Source organism: Pithys albifrons, chromosome 14 (assembly GCF_047495875.1).
Source record: "Pithys albifrons albifrons isolate INPA30051 chromosome 14, PitAlb_v1, whole genome shotgun sequence".
Taxonomy (NCBI): Eukaryota; Metazoa; Chordata; class Aves; order Passeriformes; family Thamnophilidae; genus Pithys; species Pithys albifrons.
Genome location: NC_092471.1, coordinates 10,454,481 through 10,477,150, shown reverse-complemented (window position 1 = coordinate 10,477,150; position 22,670 = coordinate 10,454,481). Strand labels below are relative to the sequence as shown.

Below are 22,670 nucleotides of genomic sequence, written 5' to 3'. Positions count from 1 at the left end.
AATAAATGGAGAAAGTAGGGAAAAGAGTATTTTCCTTAAGAACCTTAGTTGCTGTAGGAAATTGTAACCTGTTTGGTGCCTGAGAAGGTGCAGGTCACTGTACAGGCTGCTCCTCAGAGGGCTCAGTTGGGCCAGAGAAATGGAGGAGTTTTTGGCTTGGTCACTGGATACACTTCTAAATTACACTAAAATGTTACAGTGTTTCATTATGTTTCAATAATTAGTACAGCAGTTCTGTTATATATTAGTCAATAAGCAAGCATCTTCATGATTAATATGAATTATTAATAATATAAATGATATGCATTATTAATTATCTGAACTTTATGATTGAGTATTGTTTTACATAGTGGAATAAGAATTTTCTAAGTGTGTATGTTGGAATTCTGTATTTGTTAAGTGGGATCTTTTTCCTCCTCAGGAATTTCGAGAAGACATGCCTTCTATCCTAGCTGATGTATTCTGCATATTAGGTAAGTTGGGTTCCCTTCCTTTCAGCACTACAGCAGATTTGGAGAAATGCATGTTTTGTGTGTCTGCTTGTTGACTCCTTTGGGAAATTTCCTTAAATCTGTAAGGCATGGCTTCTCTTTACAAAGTATTTGTGTTCATTCTTCCTCAGCGTATCTGTCTCTCAGTTGTTAATGTATTCTCATTCCATTTCCAGAGGTTTGCCTGTTAGAGGCAGAGGAAGTTCATCTGCCAGGAGTAGTTAAATGGACCAGCTTGTGAGAGTGTTGGATGTTAGCTAATGGAATCACTGACTTAGTGATGTTATAATTAGTAAATATTTAAATAAAAGTTGACTTACTGATAGGTAGGTCCTCTCTTCTCAGAATGTGTTCTGTAAATACTTTTACAGTCACTGTTAGTGAAATGGAGCTTATGCAAATTGTTCAGAAATCTGAAGGCAAATGGCATCTTTGGACAAGTCAGTATCTGCCAGCTGAGCAGGCTTTAAAGATGTGTGTGTCTTATCCTGGTGATAACTTCTGGATTTTTATGTTGTCATGCAGATCCAAAGCTGTTTTTCTCATGTTTTTAGCATTTTAATCCTGTATATGTTTCTCCAGATTGTAGCTTTAACTACTTCAGTTTCTGTCTTGCTCTATGTCTGTATTTTTCAACATATTTCAGAAAATTCTTGTCATGGTGTGCTTGTCATAGAATCCTGTTTGTTACCTGTACTGAAGGAGTGAGGTGTCTCCTGTGCTGTGGCTGCCTGTGAAAGAGGCATCTAATTAAATTTACAGGTGTAGCCTTGGTCTGAACATCTAAATGATGAATTTTGGGTTTTTTTCTGTTTTATTCTGTATACCTGTATCATCTTTTTGTAATAATTACTTCCATATCCATCTGCCTTTTTTTGTCTTTCTTTTCTTTCTCCTTTCCTTCAAATTAATGTGCAGCCAAATGCTGTGTCCTCACTGGAACAGAGAATAGCATGGTTAAGGAGCTGGGTTCCAAATTCTTGGACAAAGGACATTGGCCAATTTCTTGTTTGATTCCTCTAACACCTTTTCTCTTTATTCAGTATTTGCCACAATCAGGATTTTTCCCCTATAGTTAATGTGTTTCAGCGTATGAGAATTGTGATGTATCCACTCATCTACATTCCCTGGACCAGCACTTTTCTGCAGATTGTTCCTTGGCTGAGTCTTGGCTGTGGAGTGCAGGCTGGTCTGGGCAGTCTGTTGCCTCCACTTCAGCCCTACTTCCACTACATTATTAGTTTTCAGTCTCTTTGGGGTCTTCTTTCTCACATTTTTGTTGTTGGTGTTTTCTCTGTGGGTCTGATTTTAATGTGGGTATGTGTGGGGGTTTTTGTAGGATTTTTTTATTGGTTGGTTTTTGTAATGTCTGCCTTGCAATCTCTTACAGAGTTTTGTACTCCTTTTGCAGCTCCTCATTTCCTGTAACCATGTGCTTTTTTAAACTTTAGACAGGTGTTCCTTGGCCACTGTTTTATGGCCTATCTTCCCATAGGAGGGAATTTATGAATTGCTTTCAGTAGCTGACAGCACAAAAGAAGTTAATTGTAATACAGAATCATAGCTGGTGAAAGGCTGCAGACCAGACAGTAAATGGGAGTCACTCTGAAGCCACAGGGAGAGGGATTAAATGTGACAGGCCACGGCCATGCAGTTCTTTCCAGATGTTTGTATTTCTGGTTTTGTGCCTTTAACTGATTTTTAATGCTTGCTGAAATGTTATTGCAGCAAAGAGAAGGGCAAGAAAAATTATTAAGGCATTCCTCTGGTTTCTCTTTTATCTTTCCATGAGACTTGTGGATGTGTGAGAATTATCATCAAAATATTATGTGGCCCTCGTGAGGGACGGGGTGGGTGGCAGGAAGTTCTGGCATGTTATCAACAAGCTGCTTTGCCTTTGTTATCATTAGTATTTATCAGAATAGTTATTAAAAGTAGAAATTCTTATAATTTTACTAATAATGATTTTTCCCCCCATCATCTTTTGTAGATATTGAAACAAGTTGTTTAGAAGAAAAAAATAAGAGGGATCATTTTACACAACTGGTATTGGCCTGTTTGGTAAGTAGCAACTAGGAAGTCTTTTGGCAAAATGGCATGTCAAAATCTAACAGAAAAAGTCAGTGTTGGAGCTTGATTGCTTTTTTTTCCCCTCTAGAAAAGACTATCACAGTGTTTTCACAAATGCCCTAATAATTTAAAAATTCATCTTCAAAGTGTAGTGGTAGAGGAATATAGTACAGCTCTCCTTTGAACTCTCTGAGGGGTTTTGAGAGAACTTAAATGTTTCTACCTGTCAGTTCAACAGAAATTTTGCTACTCAAGTATGCTTGGAGTTGCACTTCTCCTTCTGCAACCTCTTCTGCCTTTAGAAGCAGCATTCCTAACCACTAAGCTTGATTTGTAGGAAAGTTCAGCAGAGGAAAATAAGGCTTTTCTCCCAGAATATGGAAAGGAGTATAAGCCTGTGTAAATATGCAGCTCTTGGTGGGAATATGCCTGGGTGTGTGCAATGTGTACTTGGTAACCAGCAATTGGACTCCAGGGCTTGTTTCTTCAAGGTGCTCTTGTAAAATCTACCACTGTAAAATTCCAGTCTCAGTTAATAGTTTCTGTTCTGCCCTCTTCTGTGCTTGAAACAAAACCCATTTAATATCATGAAACTGTTTTTGTTGGAATCAGAGTGCATGTGTATCCTAAAGCAATAATCATACAGTTTCTATGTCTTTGTAATTGACAAATTTGGTGTATGTTTTGGTGTTTTGTAGTATCTTGTATCTGACACTGTCCTAAAGGAGCGTTTAGATCCAGAAACCCTGGAGTCATTGGGGCTCATCAAGCAGTCTCAACAGTTCAATCAAAAATCTGTTAAAATAAAGACAAAACTATTGTAAGTTTTGGGGCAAGGGTGGTTTGGGGAGTAGGTGGGGAGGGGCAATGGTAATTAGTGTGGGAACAGTGTTTTCTGGCAATATTTCTTCAAAGATACTCAGTTTTGTTTAGGAGACGTTTTTTGTTGTCATTGACAAAGGAACTTTGTTAGCCCTTAGTTTTCAAACTCTTGAGAAGGATAAAATCTTTTCCATGTTACCTATGACGTTTGCTACAGTGATTCCATATATGCAGGTTAATATTTAATTTTATTGATGAAGTGTGAACTTACAAAGTATAAGAAAATTAATTATTGCTGTTCCGTCAGTTAAGCATAGGCTTTTGTTTTCATAAATAAGCAAACATAGTTATTTTACTTTATTTGGGCAACATGGGTTATGTTTTTTTGGTGGATATTTGGTTTCTGTCTCTGCATCCCTCATTTCAGTCTCAAAGACCACTTGAAACTAGAACAGGTCCTTAAGCACCGACTGCTACAGAGCAGTTCTTCAGCACAGTGTGTAAGGCCAAGCTTATGCTAAGTGTAAGCACAGTATTTTCAGTGGGCTGCATTTGAAGGAACAGCTGCATTTGTTTGGAGAGGGTTTGCTGCCTTAGAGGTATTCATAGACTGCATTCAGCAGTTTTTGCAGTAGCTCAAGTAAATTACAAGTTCTTAAAAATGTGTTAAAAATCAGCATTTTGTATGACACTGCTGGGGGCACAAATGGCTTCACTGGATAAGTGTTACACTATAGTATTTAATTTCTGTTTATTTGCAGTTACAAGCAACAGAAGTTCAATTTGCTAAGAGAGGAGAATGAAGGTTATGCGAAGCTCATTGCAGAACTGGGTCAAGACTTATCTGGAAATATGACTAGTGATTTAATCCTCGAAAATATCAAATCTTTAATAGGTAAGGAATTTATTGAAAGAATATGGGCATTGATTTTCCTGTATGATCTTATAACTACACAAAGTAGATCACCTTGGATAGAATTAGGACGTTTGGAAGTTCCTGTTTCTGTGGGAAAACTAATTTTGGGAATGTTTTGTAGGTAAACTTCATTTAGATATTGAATTTATGGTACAGCCTCAAATATGCTGTGATTTTGAATCCTTTTAGCAGCATCTTTTGATGATGTGCTTGTAATCTCAGCAGGCAGGTTGGAGCATAACAAAGTCTTACTTCTGCTGTTTAAGGTACTCAGTTCAATGCGTGAATATTCTTTTATTCTTGAAGTAGTTGAATGAGTGATTCCTTATGAAGAGAACAGAGAAGTAGTAAATGTTCTTCCTTGGTCTAGTTTTTTTAGTGATTTGTTCATGATTCTAAGCTGAGTCTTGATGAGAATGTCACACCAAAGTGCAAAATAAGTTTAAAACAGGAAATACCTGTAATTGCCCATGATTTACACTTCGTTTTTGAATAAAGAGTTCTACACAAAAAATGGATGTTTGACCAGTGCCTGTTTCATGTGGTGCCAGTGCAGTAGTGGGGAAAAGGCTATGCTGTTATTTAAAAAAAAAATTGTCATTTATTACAGAGTTTTGCCTGAGTGTCACATCATAATACTACTTGTTTTGGAAGAGATCTGGAGAAGAGAATGGTTTTGCTAATTATTACAGTAAAAAATAAATTCAGCCTGAGGAATTTTATTAACAAGACATTTTTCTGTCTTCTGGAATTTTAGGAATTGCAAATAGACTTCCTACAAAGTGTCAGTTGTTCTAAAGTAATGACTTGCAGTAGGTTCTGGTGAAATGGAAATGGGTTTGGGGAAGCAAAGACTGATGCAGTTATATATCTGCATAGTTGATGTGTCTGGATAAAACTTGTCATGGCACAGTGAAAAAAATAGTTTCCATGTGGATTTTTTTGATATAAGTAATATTTCTGTCTTGAGCATGTCTCCTGGAGTTCTGGTGGAAAAGTTTATAGTATCATAGAGGTGTGATTACAGCACTGGCTTACCTGGTGTGAATCCCTGCTCTTGCTCCCCTTAAAGTAAACAAACCCTTCTCCCTACTGCTGGCACTAACACTGAATTGACAGGGCACACACAGGGGGATCAGGGTCTAGCTCAAACCAGAACAGCTTTTGGGGTGTGAAGTAATTAAGGCCTGGCTCATTTGTGTGACTGAATGGCTGTAAGTGCCAACACAAGGGAAGAAGCAGCAGCCCATGCCCTTTGCTGCCATTGTAGTGTTAGTGAGGTTGAGTTTTTACTTACTGAATGTTCCCCTGAAGTCAAACCCATCAGTGCTGTATTTGTAGATGATCCAGATTATTTGGCTGTTGATAAGTCCAGGCTCAATTTTAACCAAAAAGAATGCATTAAAAAAATTAATGTATTTTAGAAACAGAATGAAGGTGAAAATTAGCAATGTTAAACTTCTCTACTCTGTTGTTCTCCACTAGGATGTTTCAACCTTGATCCTAACAGAGTTTTGGATATTATCCTGGAGGTCTATGAGTGCAGACCTGAGTATGATGACTTCTTTGTACCACTGATAGAGTCTTACATGTACATGTGTGAACCTCAAACTCTGTGCCATATCCTTGGGTTCAAATTCAAATTTTATCAGGTGATGTATTTCTGCTCCTAATTTTTGGACTTGGTGATTGGTTATACGCAGTGTTGAACTTCAGTCAGTTTCAGTACTTCTGTAACAGGTTTTCTGCAGGTTTTTTTAATATAGAAATTAAAAATTAATTTGTAAAATTCCAGTATTAAAAGCAGTAATTTCATTATTTGAATGGAAGTCTCTTGTTTTATGGGAGAATGCTTAGCGTTCCCTAAAAGAACTGAAAACAATCTTTGTATCTTCCACTGGAACTTGTGTAGTTATATAAATACTGGCATGAACAAAGAGATTGTACCTTATAAACAAAAGACTTGTCCCCAGGAGTGAAGAGCATGTTTGCAAGGGAGTCATGGTAGATACGTGATAAAATATTCAGGGTTTTATTTAAATGGATCATTAGCAATTGTATGCAAGCACCACGAGGTGTGACAATAGTTGAATGTTTTTGTTTCTGAAAATACTGATTGTGTATTGCAGTTAAGTCTCGTGGCTTTGGAGAAATAGCAGGTAAATAATGTGATAACAGGGAGAACTGTGGCTTAATATGTTTCCTCTGGGGTTTGGGTGATTTCTGTTTCACAACCTTTTGCAGTGGTCTAATTGTTTTTCACTTAAATTTGCAATGTTGTCCTTTGTAGGACCCAAGTGGTGAGACACCTTCCTCCTTGTACAGAGTCGCTGCTGTCCTTTTGCAACATAATCTCATAGATTTGGAAGATCTTTATGTCCATGTAAGTGACAGTGCTACTCTTGTCAAATGCCAAAACTAAGGACATTTAAAAAAGAAAATCAGATTCTTTACCCTATTTGTAAAGCTTCAGATTCATGACTTGCTGTTTAATACCTTTATGTGTACAATGTTTAATGTCTTTCAAAAGTTTCTAACACCATCTACTCAATTAACACACACTGAAATATAAATGCTGATAAACTTTACTTGAATTATCTATGTAGCATCCTCCAGAGTGTTTTCCTCCTGGATGAATAGGAGGTCAGAGGTGAGTGAGTGCCTGAGTACCTTCCTTAAGAATTAGACCCTTTTGAGTTTTGCTTTACAAGATCAGTTTTTGAGAAAATCAATAGGACAATCGTCTTCCAACATTCTTTATTTAGTTTAATAATAGGATTTTTTAAGCTATTCAATAGGCCTCATTCTCCACAAGAATCCTGATCATTTGTTAGGTGGAAAGAGAAATGGAGTTACATGTTTAGCTTTAGTCAAAGAGGCTTATCCTCTGCAGTCTGACAGACATCAACCAACCCCCCTCCCAGTTTGCAAATGGCAAACAGAATGTTACAGTTATCAAATAAATTTTACATTTTATAAGAATTTTTAATTCCAGAATATCCACAGATATTTTAATATAGGGTATTTTAAGACTCAACTCTTCCACTGATACCCAGGAAATGAGCTCTAGTTAAAGCTGTGGAAGTTTTGGAAGGTAGTCCTGTCGTTAATTGGTGTGGCAGTTCACAGCATTAGTCACAATATGACTTGTCAATAACTGGCTTCATACGAGTATTTTGGCTAAAAATGTGTTGGGTGGAGCAAGAGTAGGAGTGCATGGCTCAGATAATTGGTGTGGAGAGAGGAATGTGTGATGATAAAGCTTGTTAGTTAAGGAATGTTTGTAAGCTTAGGGAACATGCTCAGACTTGGGGTTGGAGTGGCCTGAGCAATCTCTGCTCAGACCGGGACAGGTGCGGGCACATTCTCTGACAGTCTCACAGCTTGAGGGTCCCTGCGGTCACTTACACTGTTCACCTGTGTGATGCTCATACTCAGGCTCATTCTGCCAAGTCTGTCTGTGCATGTTTGGGATGGTGGTTATTTTTTTAACATCTTTTCAGTTGAGGCTTAGTTTAACTTACTGTGAGTTTCTAGACAATAATTAGCATGCAGGTGCTGAGTCTGAAGTGGTGCATGTTGTACAGAGGCTGTAAAAAAGCACTGTAGGGTTATTGTTCATATCCAGAATGTTCTCCAGACCCCTGCCCTCCCTTCCAAGCCTGTAGGAACTGTTCTGTTGGTGTGTATATACACACCCATACAGAATATGTATTGCACCTTGAAGACACGTTTTACCCATTGAAATTCCACACTAGGTGTTTCTTGGTGTATCAGTAGGTTCCCTCTGTTTTCAAATGAGAAAGTGCAGCTCTTTAAACCTTTTACCTTTCCAATGGTATTTTTATTTCCCCAAATTTTTGTGAAATGGAGGAATTCTACTATTTTACCTCCTTCTTTCATCAGTTTGGGCAAAGAAAAACCAGTAAAAAAATATCTTGTAATAAACATTAAAAGAAAAGATTATTGTATTGAAGAGGTCATGACTCTGCAGGAGGTTTTGATTACTTGTTTGCAGTTAAGTTTGGGCTTGGTTTTAGGGAGTAAATTGAAGTTTGGGGGCTTTTGACTTGACCTTTTGAGTGTAGGGTTATATTCCTCACCCTGATCATTCTCAAGTACAAGATTATTCTGATGTCTTACATACTAGGTACTTACCAGTCTAAGGTGGTTTTTAAAGAACAGATGTTACGTGTGTTTAACCCACGTTGCTGATAAATAGAAAATTCAGCTAAGCTTTAAATGGTATTCCTTTAAAGGTGCAGTCAAAATGTGTGACTAAGTAGGTTATCTGCCTTTCCTTGGTGATTTAATTTTTTTCCCTTCAGATGAGTAAGTGAAAATTTATGCTTTGAATATTCACTTGGTTTAAAGGCACTGAATTGTGGTAATGCTATCATCAAATCTGCATAATTGTTGCTGTAGAGCCACAGCTGAATGGTGAATTGGGGAGGGGAAGGGGAACTTAGTCAACTAATGGTTGCAAAGAAATAGGACACAGTTACTTCTCAGGAGTCCTTCATTTCAGAATAGTCTGTTAATAGTGGAATTCCCTGTTGGGATGATGGTAACAGGGAGAAGAAACTGACTTCCTGAAAGACAATCTGATTAGGAACAAGGAAGGACAAACTTCTGCTTTGAGCTTGAGTGATCCAAAGCAGCAGTAAGGTCACATCAACGTTCAGATCTGCTCTGTTTTTCCAGCTTCTGCCCGGGGATAATGCCATCACGGAGGAACACAGGCGGGAGATAGTGGAAGCGAAACAGATTGTCAGGAAACTCACCATGGTTGTCTTGTCATCCGAAAAGACTGAGGAAAAGGAGAAAGAAAAGGAAAAAGAGGAGGAGAAAACTGAAAAGGTGTGTCTGAGCAAACTCAATGAAATAACTGTTATGAAAACATTTTTGTATTTATTTGAAAGACAGTTATGTACTTCTTGGGTGGCTTTTGTCTGTCCTCTACACTTCCTGTATATGGAATAAGCAGAAATGCCTGGTTTGGAGTTTGTCTGGATTTCTCTACATTTATATTCTTGATTCAAAGACAAGTCAATTTCTTTCCTCCCTCTTTGTTGTGTCAGCTGCACTAAATGTGTCCCAGCATACATGCACTTCACAATCTATAACCACTTGTGTTTCTAGGACCCAGGATAGTGTAATCCTAACTGATTTCAAAAAATTAAGGACATTAATAAGAGTTTATTCCTTATTTATCAAGAATTGTGATGTAAAGAATTGCCAGACTTAGGAATGTTGTAATTATCCTTCATTGTAGAAAGAGGCTGTAATTGAACATTTTTAATTGTAACTGTTTGTAGTACTTTCCTTTAAACCTGTATCTCTGTATGTGTAAATTTATGCTCTTTATTTATGCTATGTCATATTTATGTTGCCATAGGTCAAATTTGTTTCAGTGTGTCCAAGCCTTACTTTAGAAACAAAATTATTTAATCTCTTAGTGGCTCTTCTGTTGTCATTTGAGTGCCTAAGTGCTTCTCAAACACCTTACTTAAAAGAAAAAAAAAGCTTGACATTTGCATTTTGTAAGTGGCATACTGGAGTGAGGGGAGAGGCCCATCAGTCTTGGCAGTTTCTGTTCTTGATTTTCTGTATCCTTCTTGATTCTGTTAGTCTCTGACCTTTCTTCCTCCTTCCATTTTTCTTGCCTAGCTTGAAAAATGTGATTCAATTTTCTTCCCCCAGGCAGCTGATACAGTCACTCTCTCTGGCTCTTAAGCCACAGCTGCTGCTTAAACTGGTCTCTTTTGGGGTCTTCAGGTTTCTGATCCCCCCTCCCTTATATACCACACTGCTGTGGGCCACCTTCTCTGCAGTCAGATGGGGCTGCCTGCAGTTCTCTAAGTGTGCCTGTCCCCAGTTCTGTTGGGAAAATAAACTCTTGAGGGGACATGGAGAGTGTATGTATTGCAAATAGTGTCAGAGGCATTAAGACAGTTTTCATGGCTAAGCTCTAGAATTAAGAACTAGGGAATTTTAAGCTGTAGCAAAAACTGCAACATTTTTCTGAAGGATTAAAATGACAACAAAGTCTGAGCCTGTGTGATGGGAAAATTAAGAGTTGTGCTTAACACAGAACAATTTCTGTGACTGTACACAGTTATGCAATGCATGCTGTTTCTTGAAAAGCTTGTTCTGTGTTGGAAGTATTTTTGTATGTGCTTAGCTGGGCACTTCATAGCAGTTAGAGGAGTAACTACTTGTGAAAGCTGTTGACAGTCTAAATCTGAGTACTTCGTATCCAGTGTGTCATTTTAATGTACAATTTTTGATACAGTACCATGGAATAAACACCTGAGTAACAAAAGTAGTGTTTAACAATTACTGACATGACTTTTCTTTTAAATCCACAAAATGCTTATTTTGTGTGGTTAAAATTCATTATTGCCTCATGACTAATATGAATGATTTACATTGACAAATGCATTATCTCCTTTCACCTTTTAGGATGCATTTGACTAAACTGTGTGATAAGGAGACAGGGAGAGGTCAGAGCACCTGGAGCATGAGTGGGTTTGACAGCAGTTCCAGGCTGACCCTTCTGTGCCAGGCATGTGTCAGCTTTTGGAGAGGTGGTGTCAGCAGAGCTTGTTTACCTAAAGAGAGGCCCAGTCAGGCAGGCTGTGCATGTGTGAGCAGTGCCTGCTGTGGCACACACAGCCCAGAGAGACCAACAGAGCTGGAATCACCCAAAAACCCCATCAGAAATTTGGGGCTTAGTGTCAGACTTTAACTGGAGGTTCATACCAATTAAATAACTCCTTTATGAATTTTTTCATAATAATATGAACTTTAAGAATTGTATTTTCTTGAACATAGGTTTCAACCTTCCTGCACATACTGCACAGGGCAAGCTTTTAAATGGTTCAGTAAGGACTCAGCAGACCCCTTTGTTATCATGGTATATATTGACTTAAAAAGACAATTCTTGACATTGAAGAACTCGAAGTAGTTACATGGTAAAGTAGCATTACTTGTGCATTTCTAATTGCACAAGTATGTTTTTAATCATTTATAGGCACATCTTGTTTCAATGTACAGATATGTTTTTTCTCCCCAAAGAAAGGCTAAAATTTCATTGCTTCATGAGTTCAACATGAATATAGAGTAGACCCGAGCATTTTGTTTTGTTCTGAAACCTTCCTTTGTGTGTTACTATGTACAGGATTGTTTTCTTTTTCAAAATTGTCAGAAAAATACTTAAGTGTTATAAAGATGTTTTAAAAGGAAAGAAAATTAAAATATTCATGCAAGCTATGGAACCACTGAAGTGTCTGCTTTGTAATTCCTCTTTATTTTTGTCAGTCTGCCGTGTCTGTGTCATTTAAGTATAACTGCTTTTAGCTTTAAAGTAATAAAACCTGTTTTTTTTTAAGACTCAGATTGGATGTAAGCATCATCTTGATTTGTAGTTACTTACAGCCAGTTTTCCTTAGTGTTAGTCATTTATGAATAGGTTTTTACCTTGGGGGCCAGGGAATAACAATTTATAGCAACAAAATGTATTGATATGAAAAATTGCTTCAAGGCATGATCTTAATTGTAAAGTCCTAATTCCTCTTAAGCCCATATTGCAAAGGGGATATTTGGAAAACTTCCTGGAGGTTTGCTCTAAAATCCAGAGTCTCCTAGAAGAGTTGCTAATATAAAACTCATGGTACAGGCACACTAAAAGACAGGTAAACTATTTGGGTTTGGTTTAGCTTTTTTTTTAACTTTAATCTGCTTTGCAAGAGAAATTTGTGCTTTTAAATCCAGAAAAACACACAACATAAAGGATTCTTAAATGCTTGAATTGTTCTTAAAATGTCATGTAAAGAATGAAGCTGCAGTAGATTGTGGCAGTGTGAAAAATATGCGATCAGACATATGTCAGGCAACTTCATAAATTCCTGTTTTAAATTTTATTTTTAACTTTCTCTTTGATCCAGATTTTAGATTATACACAGACTGGTTTATTATTTCTTTTGAAGTTTGCTTATTGTCTAAATGTCTAGCAGAATTTTATTGTGCATTTTTTTTTATTACACAGCTGAAGTACTGGCGTTTTTCTTCTCTAGCTCTGGATTGCAGCTGCTTAAGGAATAGTATGACGAAGGCTTTATGAACACGCTTTTCCTTTATTATCTTGCAGCCTCCTGATAACCAAAAGCTTGGCTTATTGGAAGCCTTATTAAAAATTGGTGATTGGCACCATGCACAAAGTATTATGGATCAGATGCCTCCGTTTTACGCCACTTCGCACAAGCCGATCGCGGTTGCCCTTTGCCAGCTCGTCCATGTGACGATTGAGCCCCTGTACCGCAGGTGAGGGGGGACCTCCGTTCTTTTGCCACACAATCTCTTTACAAGCAGAAAAGTGTGTGTAATTATCGGTAAATGTCTCAAATTTTTGCTTCTGTTTCATGTGAAATGCTGCACATCTTATTTTTCAGAGTTGGTGTCCCTAAAGGAGCTAAAGGGTCACCAATTTCTTCTTTGCCAAACAAGAGAGCACCAAAACAAGCAGAGAGCTTTGAGGAATTGAGGAAGGAAGTGTTCAGCATGCTTTGTTACCTTGGGCCTCACCTGTCCCATGATCCCATTTTGTTTGCTAAAGTGGTGCGCCTTGGAAAAGCATTTATGAAAGAGGTTGGTATGACACAACAATTTTGCAAAACTTGAAAAATACCCATTCTTCTGATGTCAAAAAGTGCTCATATCTTAATGATTGTGTCGATATTCAAATGTTGAAACATAAAGAATTTTTTTGGCTTTCAGTTTATAACCAGAACTATTAATGATACCTAATTCCTCATTATGATCTTTATCTTTTAAAACATTATCTGTGCATATATATTTAAAAAAAAAAGAAAGTTGTGGTACTGACTGTGTGGAAGCTTTTACATTGTTCAAACAACAGTGCCAGACAATGGGTATTGATAACCTAATACACACTCAATATGAGTAATTGTCCTTCCTGTTCCAGCTGTTGAGTTACTTGGGAAGTAGGGGATGTTGCATCTTTGTAATTCCTGGGGTTCCCCCCATTCTGCCACTGCTCTTGATCTTGTGTCAGTGACACATCTGTGGACACTATTGATGAATTCAGTGTGGAGATCCCCTCAAGTTGCCACCTTCAGAAATAAAATGGTCTCTTGAGATTAATGTCTTTTGACCATGTCTTTACCATGTGCATAGTGAAGGATTGGTTGTATGACCTGTTTTAAAAGGCTGCCAGTTGAATTTAAATCCTGAACTCCCTTAAAATGTGCTTGGTACTCAAGAGTGAGGCCAGTGATTTCTTTTGCTGCTTTTCTGGCAGTTTCTGTTTAACCATCAGTTTGTTTTATTCTCAAATCAGCAACAGAGGATTTAGAATGTTTTTAAAATAGCAGCTCAGAGACACTTTGGAATGAAAAATTTTTGAAGTATTATTGATACCAACAAGCAGTCCACCTCCTGAAACATAAAAATTGCAGGTTGTGTTACCTAGCATTTTATTTGAACTTCAACCGGAAAGTTGGAGAGCTTGGTTGATCTAAATGATACGGAAGGGGCAATTTCCAGTTTTATAACGTTTTTTCCTTAAAAGCATTTTTTATTTCAGCTGCAACTAACAAATATTGGAATGTTCATAATTTATGCACTCCGTGAGGGGAGGCTTTCATGCCCAGCTGTACCTGATGATGCAGAGCTAAGAACACAGATAATTCTTGAGATTGAAGATCTTTGTCTAAATTAGCAGATTTTGTCAAGAGAGTTTACTCCCATCTGGTTCCAAGATGCACTAATAGGGTGATAGACCTACACTAGCTTTGATTTCCATGTAGTCTTTGTAATAAAATCATGATAACTTCAAGCATTTTGCTAATTCCCTATCTCTGTGTATGTATAATTTCTGAGCATTCTCCTCCAGAATGGTAAGATTTCCCAGTGGTTAATACTCTGACTTTCTTGCTAATTTTTGGCTGGCCTGTGAGAAGGTAGATATCTGAGTGATAGCTGTGTTGCACTGGCAGTGCAGCTAATTTGGAAGTTACAATTTCAATTTTCAATTCGAGTACTGAAGGTTTGTGAGGAAGCCCTTCTTTCTGTGGGTATGTATAGTGGAATGGAGATCACTTGGCTGTAGGAATCTCTTGTGCAGGTTTACTGTAAATCTATTTATGGAATAGTTCGATGTGTTTCTGCTAAGAATGAGCAACATTTTAGCTATTTGCTCTAGGTTGGAACTGTGAAGAAATTCGTCAGTGACAGAGTGGTTAAGGTAACATAGGGAAAGTTGTTTTTAATGTACTGTTGCCATCAGCATGTTCTAGTTGTGAAACTACTTTTAACACACAGTAGAAATACTTATAACTGAAGGTAATTTGAAGTTAACCCATACAAGTAGTTTAAAAGTTAGACTACTAACACTGCACTGCAGCTTTCATGCTTAAGTGTACCTTTAAAATAATTGTGCACTTACTGGTGTGAGAGCTTATTATGCTTTTCATGATGAGTGGAGCAAGGAGAGCAAAAAAGTAATTTAATAATGAAGACTAAAAGCTTGAGAGGATGTTACCGTGAGGGAAAAGTGGTGAAATACTCTGTGGCTGTTGATAATTGCTCTGGAAGTCCTGAGGTGGTTTAGGTAGAAGGTGAATGTTTAGGGCATTTTTTTCTCTCTCCAGTAAGAAAATTCAGTATTTCATATACAATATCAAGTTTCCTCTTAGTTTTAGTTATTATCTCTTTTTGGACAAAGGTATATAAAGCCTCTATATATGTAAGGAATGCATTTGAATTTCTGTTTAAAAATATTTTAATGCTGACATATCTTGCAAATTAAACACTTAAGAGCTGTGTGGCCCTTCAGGTTTGTGCTTTTGCTGAAGTAGCAGTTGTGAAAGTGGAACTGGTGTGTTATTAACTGTGCCACAATTAACGTGTGTGTCTTCATTACAGTTTCAGTCTGATGGAAGCAAACAAGAAGATAAAGAGAAAATGGTGAGTTTGTTTTGGAGGAAGGTGTTCTTGTGCAAGATTGTAATTGTGAGCACCTATTTTAACAACTCTACAACACTGGTAGAACACTCAAACTCTGAGGAGTTTTATGCTTTACTAAATGTATAAACTTGTCTTGATTTTTTTTTCTTAAGGGGAAATACAGTCCAGTCACAAGGGGGTCTTTTTGTAATGTCCTTTTTTCTTTTCTTTTTCTTTCTCCCTGCGTGCCTAGAACCTAATCTTGTTCTCTTTAGTCCAGTGAGTTTTACTTCTTATTTGCTCAGAATCAGCTGTAGAATGTCCAGCTGTTTATTCTATAAATACATTTTTCATGGTGTCACTTTGTATCTAAAAGAATTTACTGGAGAAAGCACAAAGAGAAATTGGAAGTAGGGGAGGTGTTTATTACTACAGTGTTGTGGGGCTTTTTAATTGGCTGATTTATTCACTTCTAAACTTTCTAATTTATTGAATTATCAAGATTGTTCACAATGAAACCCAAGTGTCCTGTTGAAATCTAACTTAAAAAAACAAGTTGAGTTTTTTTTATATCAACAAATGAGTTTTCAATATGAAGTATATCCACTTTTCATTATTATTTATTTCTTCTCTTTCTCACTTACTATGATTTTCTGATTTCCTGAATAGTTGCAGAGAAAATTGGTCTTTTCAGGGTTTTTTGTATTGGTTGGTTGTTTTTTTTGTTTGTTTTTTTAATTACTGACAGTTAAATAGCTGAATGGGAAAGAGAAATGTGTAAGAAAGGGTAAGATTAGGATACTGAATACACAGAAACTGTGTCTTGGGGCAACATGTATAGTACCTTCAAGTTTTAATCTAAAATGTTGGAAATGGAAGTAGAGGCAAGGAATACCTTATTATATTGATGAAAGCAGTTGCCAAAATCTATTTTCTCCTGCTGCACTTCATGCAAATCCACACAATATCCATTTTTAATGATATATTTGATTTGAAAATGAGTGCAACTTGCTGAAGATTTCCACAACCTTGTTCAAATATCTTACATAAGCAATTAAAATATTGACAGTATATACAGTCCATAAATTATTTGCCTAATGTTTTATGAGGGGAGATACTTTAGGTCCTTTTTAGATTTTTGTTTTGGAAGCTCAAATCTTGCAGTGTACTTGTTTTTTTATCAGTCTACTAAATTGTGCCATTCACATGCAGAGTATCCTTCTGAGGCAATTCCTTGGGAGTTACCTGGAGTTTTTTGTTTCTCTCAGGAGACCCTGTTCAGCTGTTTGCTGAGTATCACTGATCAAGTCTTGCTTCCATCCCTGTCTTTGATGGATTGTAATGCCTGCATGTCTGAGGAGTTGTGGGGGATGTTCAAAACTTTTCCATACCAGTACAGGTGAGTAGAATAACTTGTTTTCACTTTTTGGACTGGTCTGTTGAACTGTCAGTACTGAAATTAGTTTTCCTTTGTGATGTTTCAAGGTACCGCCTTTATGGGCAGTGGAAGAACGAAACATACAACAGTCACCCACTTCTCGTGAAAGTTAAAGCTCAAACCATAGACAGAGCCAAATATATCATGAAGTAAGTGATCTATTCCCATAAATAATTATATACTGTGATACAATGAATTGCATGTCACCAACTGAGGGAAAAAACTTGACATACATTCCCTTTCTAACGAGTCTGTAATTTCACTGATAGTCCTTGTTCATGAATTATTTAAGGTTACTGTGGTTAAAAACTATCACTTAAGTAAGGATGCAGAGAAATTTGTCACCAACAAGGGTATTTAGCCTGTGAAAAATGTCCCATTAAATGATTTAAAACCTTTTCCATGGGAATACTGTTGTTTGATAAATTGCTTTGCTTATGGAAATGTCGGAGTGCAAGATATTTTCTCTGTGTATGGAGACTTTCATCCAAAGAGTTTCAAAAATCTTGTCATGGTTTCAGTAGGTTTGAATGTAGGGCAGTAAGTTGATCAAAATGATTCCTTCTTGGCTTCAAGTGGCCTCACAGCTGTTTCAGATTTACCTCACATTTAACGTCCCTGACATTGTCAGGGATTTGAGTTCTCCATTTCTTGTTGCCAAAAGCAGATGATGTGGTATTATAATGTGGATAAACAGAACTTTCCTACATAGACCAGGCAGTAGTTATTACTGGATGAAAGACTTTGGACTTGGAGCTGTGAAAGCTGGAAACAATGATTTTGCTTCCGTTCTCACTTGCTGCACAGACCATGAAACTTCTGTCCCTTGCCTTGCAGGGTGGATTTCAGTAGTGCAGGTGAAGCAGCCCAGGGCTGTCAGTTGTTGAGATCACTGTGTGTACAGTTCACTTTGGTGTAGCAACTTCAGGTTTCATGCTGAGCTTAGATCTTCAGTGGGGAATGCTGTGGAAGTGTAACAAAAAAATTTATATTGTTTTTCATTTAACAGAATGCAACAAATATAAAATCTGTGGCTAAATTAAATTTTCAGAAGTTAATAGCATCACGTGGTAGTTTTGTATGTGGTATAGGTTTCACTGATACCTTCTGAAAGTGAAGTGCTCCAAGTTGAAACTGGAATATGGCCCATGGTAATACAGGCACAGCAGGTTTGGTTGTACTGTCTCCATCTTGTGGGATTATCAGTTTCTGACTGTCAGAGGAGTAATATTTCTATGTTTAGATTTCTTGAAAACACATCTGCTAGTGAGAATTTAACCTTTGATACTAATAAAGGTGTTTCTTCTCTGGAACTAACCTGTTGTTTCAGTATTCTTGTATCTTGTCTATTGCAATAAAATTTGTTCTCTTTTACAGGCGTTTAACTAAAGAAAATGTGAAACCCTCTGGGAGACAAATTGGGAAGCTCAGCCACAGCAATCCTACAATTTTATTTGATTATGTATGTAGTTACCTGTGTTTGAATACTATTTCATCCTAACAGCATGTATTGAAGTGCAGGAAAGGAACCTCTAGGTCTAATTTCATTATTTTTTACTTCTGATGCACATTTTAAAATATGTTCATTTTTTAATAGTGCCCAGGTCTGAGATGTTAAATATGAAAACAGCTCTTGAGTTACCCTCTGCACAGAAAATTTACATCAATCTATTTATTGAGTTTGAGGTAGCTGGGGTGGGTCTCAGGTGTAGGGATGTGCTGAGCACAGAATGCAGATTTAGATTAAATTACTCTGGACAGTTGTTTGTGTATTGTGAAGGTAGATCAGGGTAATTTTGAAGAAAACTTAAAGCTTTGAAGTCTGAAATAAGTCATTCCCAACTTTGTAGATGTAAGATTACTTGGTGCTACAGACTGCTTGAGGTGCATGTCATGCACCAAAGAGAACATTCTAGAATTGGTTTAATACAGTTCACTTGCAGTTTTTCATGACCTTGGTTTGTGTGGTTTGGGTCTTTAAGTAGACTTATTACTCTAGCAACAGAAACTCCTGCCATTAAGGTTCAGGATTCTTAAGAAATCTTAGAATCAAAATGTTCTTACATTTTATTTGCTGATAATTAAAAAATAGTTACACAGAACTGTTTTTATGTGTTAGAGACATGTTTCACTGGTATCTTTAAGGTACCAGAAACTGAGATTGGCTGTTGCTTCAACAGTGGTTAAGGGCCTTCGGAAAAATTGATTTCAAAGCATGTTTTGTGTAAGTTTTGAAGATAAATATTGTTAAATGGCTTTATTATGTGAAAGATAAGGAACACTGTCCCTATTCAATGTCTTTTGTAACTTTCAGATTTTATCACAAATACAAAAATATGATAACTTAATAACTCCAGTTGTTGATTCGCTGAAATACCTCACTTCGCTGAACTACGATGTCTTGGCATGTATCCTTTAATACAAATCAATACCTTAGTTATTGACAAAGCTGCAGTTGTAGACATTAAATCTGCTGTCTGCAAATACTATCTTCTATTGTCTTCTATTTTTGTTCCTTTTTGCTGGAAATGTTAGTGAGGTTTGCAAATACATTTGCACGCTTAGTGGACTATGGAACCCTCTCTATTAATTCTTTCAGACTATGCAAATTACTCTTTATTTTTAAGGGTTTTTTATTTCTTTCACTCTGTTCTTGAAGGCATAACAATCTTGTAAATAGTGAGGTAAATACTGCTTTGAAGCTACTATATATTTTTCATGGGTTTATTTTTTTATACCATAACTGTGTCAGTGAATCTCTGATATCATGTTTGCTATACTTGTATCTGATGTTCATATATTACAAATTATGGAGCCAGAAAAACAGTTCTCTGTATCTTTTGTTTTTATAAGTTGAGGAAAAGTGTTTTCTTTAACTCCACTAAAGATTGTATCATTGAAGCACTGGCAAACCCTGAAAAGGAGAGAATGAAGCATGATGACACTACAATCTCGAGCTGGCTGCAGAGTTAGTATTCTTGCTTTATTTATTATATTTATATTTGAAAGACCACCCTCCCTATGATCTACTATACCATTCATCGTTATGGTCAATATTTCACTTGACCTACTGGTGAATTTTTTAAACAAAATGGAGAGCTGGCAAGTTTAATCAATAGGAAAATAGTGTTTCTTTTGTAATGCGAAAATGCATTTATTGCTGGCAACCCCTGTGCACTTTGTTAATGTTTCTTTACTGATCAGTGTCTGGTGGGCTCAGTGACAGCTGTTCCTCTCTGCTTTAGGTCTCGCCAGCTTTTGTGGGGCAGTTTTCCGAAAATACCCCATTGAACTTGCTGGCCTGTTGCAGTATGTGGCCAACCAACTGAAAGCTGGGAAAAGGCAAGTCTTGCACAGCTGATCTTTATAAACTCACTTTCTGTAATGTATCATTTGGGTGTTTGCTGATAGATGGGCACTTGATGTAGTAGTTGCTCTAAGAGTGGTAAAACTCCATTTATAGTAACTGGGTAGGTTAAGAAATTTAAATAGCAGAAAGAATAATATCCTCTTTAGTACATTATTTTCCTCTAATTGTATAGCTGTGACATTTTTGAAGTACTGATTTTTCATCTGTAACTTATTTTAACAGTTTTTTTAACAGCTGACCAGATGGAGAAAAAACCTGCCAGCCTGTAATTTTATCATAGAAGTTATTGTACATAATTTAAAAATAAGTGTCCATGCTCTAAAGGAGTGTGACTGTTACAGTTTTAGTTTTTCTTTTCTCGTAATGTCTTCTCTGCCGGGATGGCTCTAATAGCAGAGTAACTATTCCAGTATATTTCTAAGGCTATTGTAGAAACTTTTAACAAAATATAAAATATTCCATGTTCAGGAGATGACTGTGTAAATACAATTTGAAACATTGCAAACAACAAAAAGGAGCTATAAACTTTATGATTAATCTGACAATACTTAAAAGTTAATAGCACTTCATTCACTGACATCTTCAAAAACAGTGAAGTTGTTCTGAACTTCAACTGCTGAATTGCCTGCATTGCTTTTAGCTACTAACTTTTTACTTGCAATAAAGAAATCCTTGTGCTCAACCTGCTAGTTTCTGCTTCAGAAAAGAATGAAAACGTTACTTGTTTTAACATGCATTGTACTATTGCTTTGTAATGTGTATTGAATGTTGTAGCTTCCATTTCTTAAACAAATTGTCTTGTTTTTACTCCACTTCTGTTTTCTGTGCAGCTTCGATTTGCTTATTTTAAAAGAGGTCGTACAGAAAATGGCAGGGATAGAAATCACTGAGGAAATGACAATGGAGCAGTTGGAAGCCATGACTGGTGGAGAACAACTGAAAGCTGAGGTGTGTTTGTGTTAAATATCATAGTAGCTATTGGTCACCAATGGTGGTTCTAAACACTCTGACATGAATTCTGGCTGCACAGCTGAGAAAGGTGTACTCTCATCAAAGGGTTTCCCCCTCCAGTGAGCTTACAGGACTTGGGACAGGCAGCCAAGGCAGTGCATGGGAACCTTAATTGTGCATCACAGCATCTCTCTTAATGAGACCTGTGATCTGTGGCACCACCGAGCTTGGATGTGGTTCTGTCCTGCTGGAACAGCCCTGCTCTAAGGGCAGCAGCTCCTGGTGAGGGGAGTAACGAAAACTAAGTAACAGCAAGCAAGACTAGTTAGTTTCTGATTCTTCTATACATACATTGCAGTGCAAGATCCAGGGAGTTTTACTGATGGACAGGAAACTGATGCTAACTCATCAGTATTCCTGGACTCAGAGGTGGCTTCCATTTGTGATGCACTATTTTCAAACTGAGGTAACATTTTCTGTGCTGTGCAGGGTGGATACTTTGGCCAAATCAGGAATACAAAAAAATCATCTCAGAGATTGAAAGATGCGTTGTTGGACCATGATCTTGCCCTCCCACTGTGCCTGCTTATGGCTCAACAGAGAAATGGTGTGATCTTTCAAGAGGGAGGGGAAAAACATCTGAAGCTGGTGGGAAAACTGTATGATCAGGCAAGTAAAACCACCTGTTTATGAGAACCCCTTCTTTCTGTTAGCTTCTAGTATATCAGCACAACGTATGAGAATTCAGCAGATAAATAAAAATATCTGTGACTTTATATGTAAGAATATAGTACAAATGTGAATATATAAGAATTTTAAAATTAATTGCAGTGGTTATATTACTAAAATACATGGATGTATTAAATATATGTTACATTGACAAGTGACTTTTGAGTAAAAGATCAAAGCATCCTTTGTCATAAAAAACTTAAATTCTTTTCTTATTTTGTCCATCATGTTTTTCTGATTTTTACCTTGGTAGTGGAACTTTCTTTTTTTTTTTTAAGAATTCTTTTGCTGCCTTAGTCAGTAGGAATTGGTTGCATTCCATTCTGGTAGAACAGAATGCTCTACTATGTGGTGTTTGGGAAAAAAAAAAGGCAAGCTTTCAAGCTCTCCTTGACTTAATTTTTGAACAAAATAATACTGTTTGCTAAATTTTTGTATCTTTCCCTTGTAGTGCCATGACACCCTGGTACAATTTGGTGGGTTTTTAGCATCCAATCTAAGCACAGAGGATTACATTAAGCGAGTGCCTTCTATTGATGTTCTCTGTAACGAGTTTCACACCCCTCACGATGCTGCATTTTTCCTCTCAAGACCCATGTATGCACATCATATTTCAGTGAGTACAACTCCTGCATTTGTCTGCTCTTGGTGCTGCTCTGTGAGGTGTTACCAGTACATGTGTTAGGGCCATGCTAAAGTTTGTTTGCTAAATAAAACTTGCAAAGTTTTATGAGTAGAGTTAGAAAAAGAAGCTGTAACAGGTTGTCCTCAGTCTTAGAAAACACAGCCCATGTGGCAATTTTCACACAACTGACAGACGTTGTAGCTAATGAAGTCACCTTTTCTCATGTCTTGGGTCGTCAGTAGGAGTTCTTTCTCCTGATTTCCCCAAAGGTGTCAGTTCTTCTGCAGGTG

General features: G+C 37.0%; 1 protein-coding gene across 5 annotated transcripts in view; it reads left to right on the top strand.

The window, feature by feature from the left end:
* THOC2 (THO complex subunit 2) overlaps nucleotides 1-22,670 on the top strand; it is a 48,861-nt gene that overhangs the window by 8,147 nt on the left and 18,044 nt on the right. For all 5 annotated transcript variants that reach the window (XR_011699066.1, XM_071569640.1, XM_071569638.1 and 2 more), the window contains exons 4-22: nucleotides 422-473; nucleotides 2,482-2,552; nucleotides 3,260-3,381; nucleotides 4,145-4,278; nucleotides 5,785-5,951; nucleotides 6,590-6,682; nucleotides 9,004-9,159; nucleotides 12,452-12,624; nucleotides 12,753-12,948; nucleotides 15,247-15,288; nucleotides 16,536-16,666; nucleotides 16,753-16,854; nucleotides 18,083-18,167; nucleotides 19,020-19,113; nucleotides 19,593-19,673; nucleotides 19,951-20,047; nucleotides 20,906-21,023; nucleotides 21,516-21,695; nucleotides 22,207-22,371. Coding sequence is in view for 4 of the 5 variants with exons in the window: in XM_071569640.1 (XP_071425741.1) it covers nucleotides 422-473; nucleotides 2,482-2,552; nucleotides 3,260-3,381; nucleotides 4,145-4,278; nucleotides 5,785-5,951; nucleotides 6,590-6,682; nucleotides 9,004-9,159; nucleotides 12,452-12,624; nucleotides 12,753-12,948; nucleotides 15,247-15,288; nucleotides 16,536-16,666; nucleotides 16,753-16,854; nucleotides 18,083-18,167; nucleotides 19,020-19,113; nucleotides 19,593-19,673; nucleotides 19,951-20,047; nucleotides 20,906-21,023; nucleotides 21,516-21,695; nucleotides 22,207-22,371 (2,259 nt within the window). In the remaining variant the exon portion in view is untranslated. The remainder of the gene's footprint in view (nucleotides 1-421; nucleotides 474-2,481; nucleotides 2,553-3,259; nucleotides 3,382-4,144; nucleotides 4,279-5,784; nucleotides 5,952-6,589; nucleotides 6,683-9,003; nucleotides 9,160-12,451; nucleotides 12,625-12,752; nucleotides 12,949-15,246; nucleotides 15,289-16,535; nucleotides 16,667-16,752; nucleotides 16,855-18,082; nucleotides 18,168-19,019; nucleotides 19,114-19,592; nucleotides 19,674-19,950; nucleotides 20,048-20,905; nucleotides 21,024-21,515; nucleotides 21,696-22,206; nucleotides 22,372-22,670) is intronic.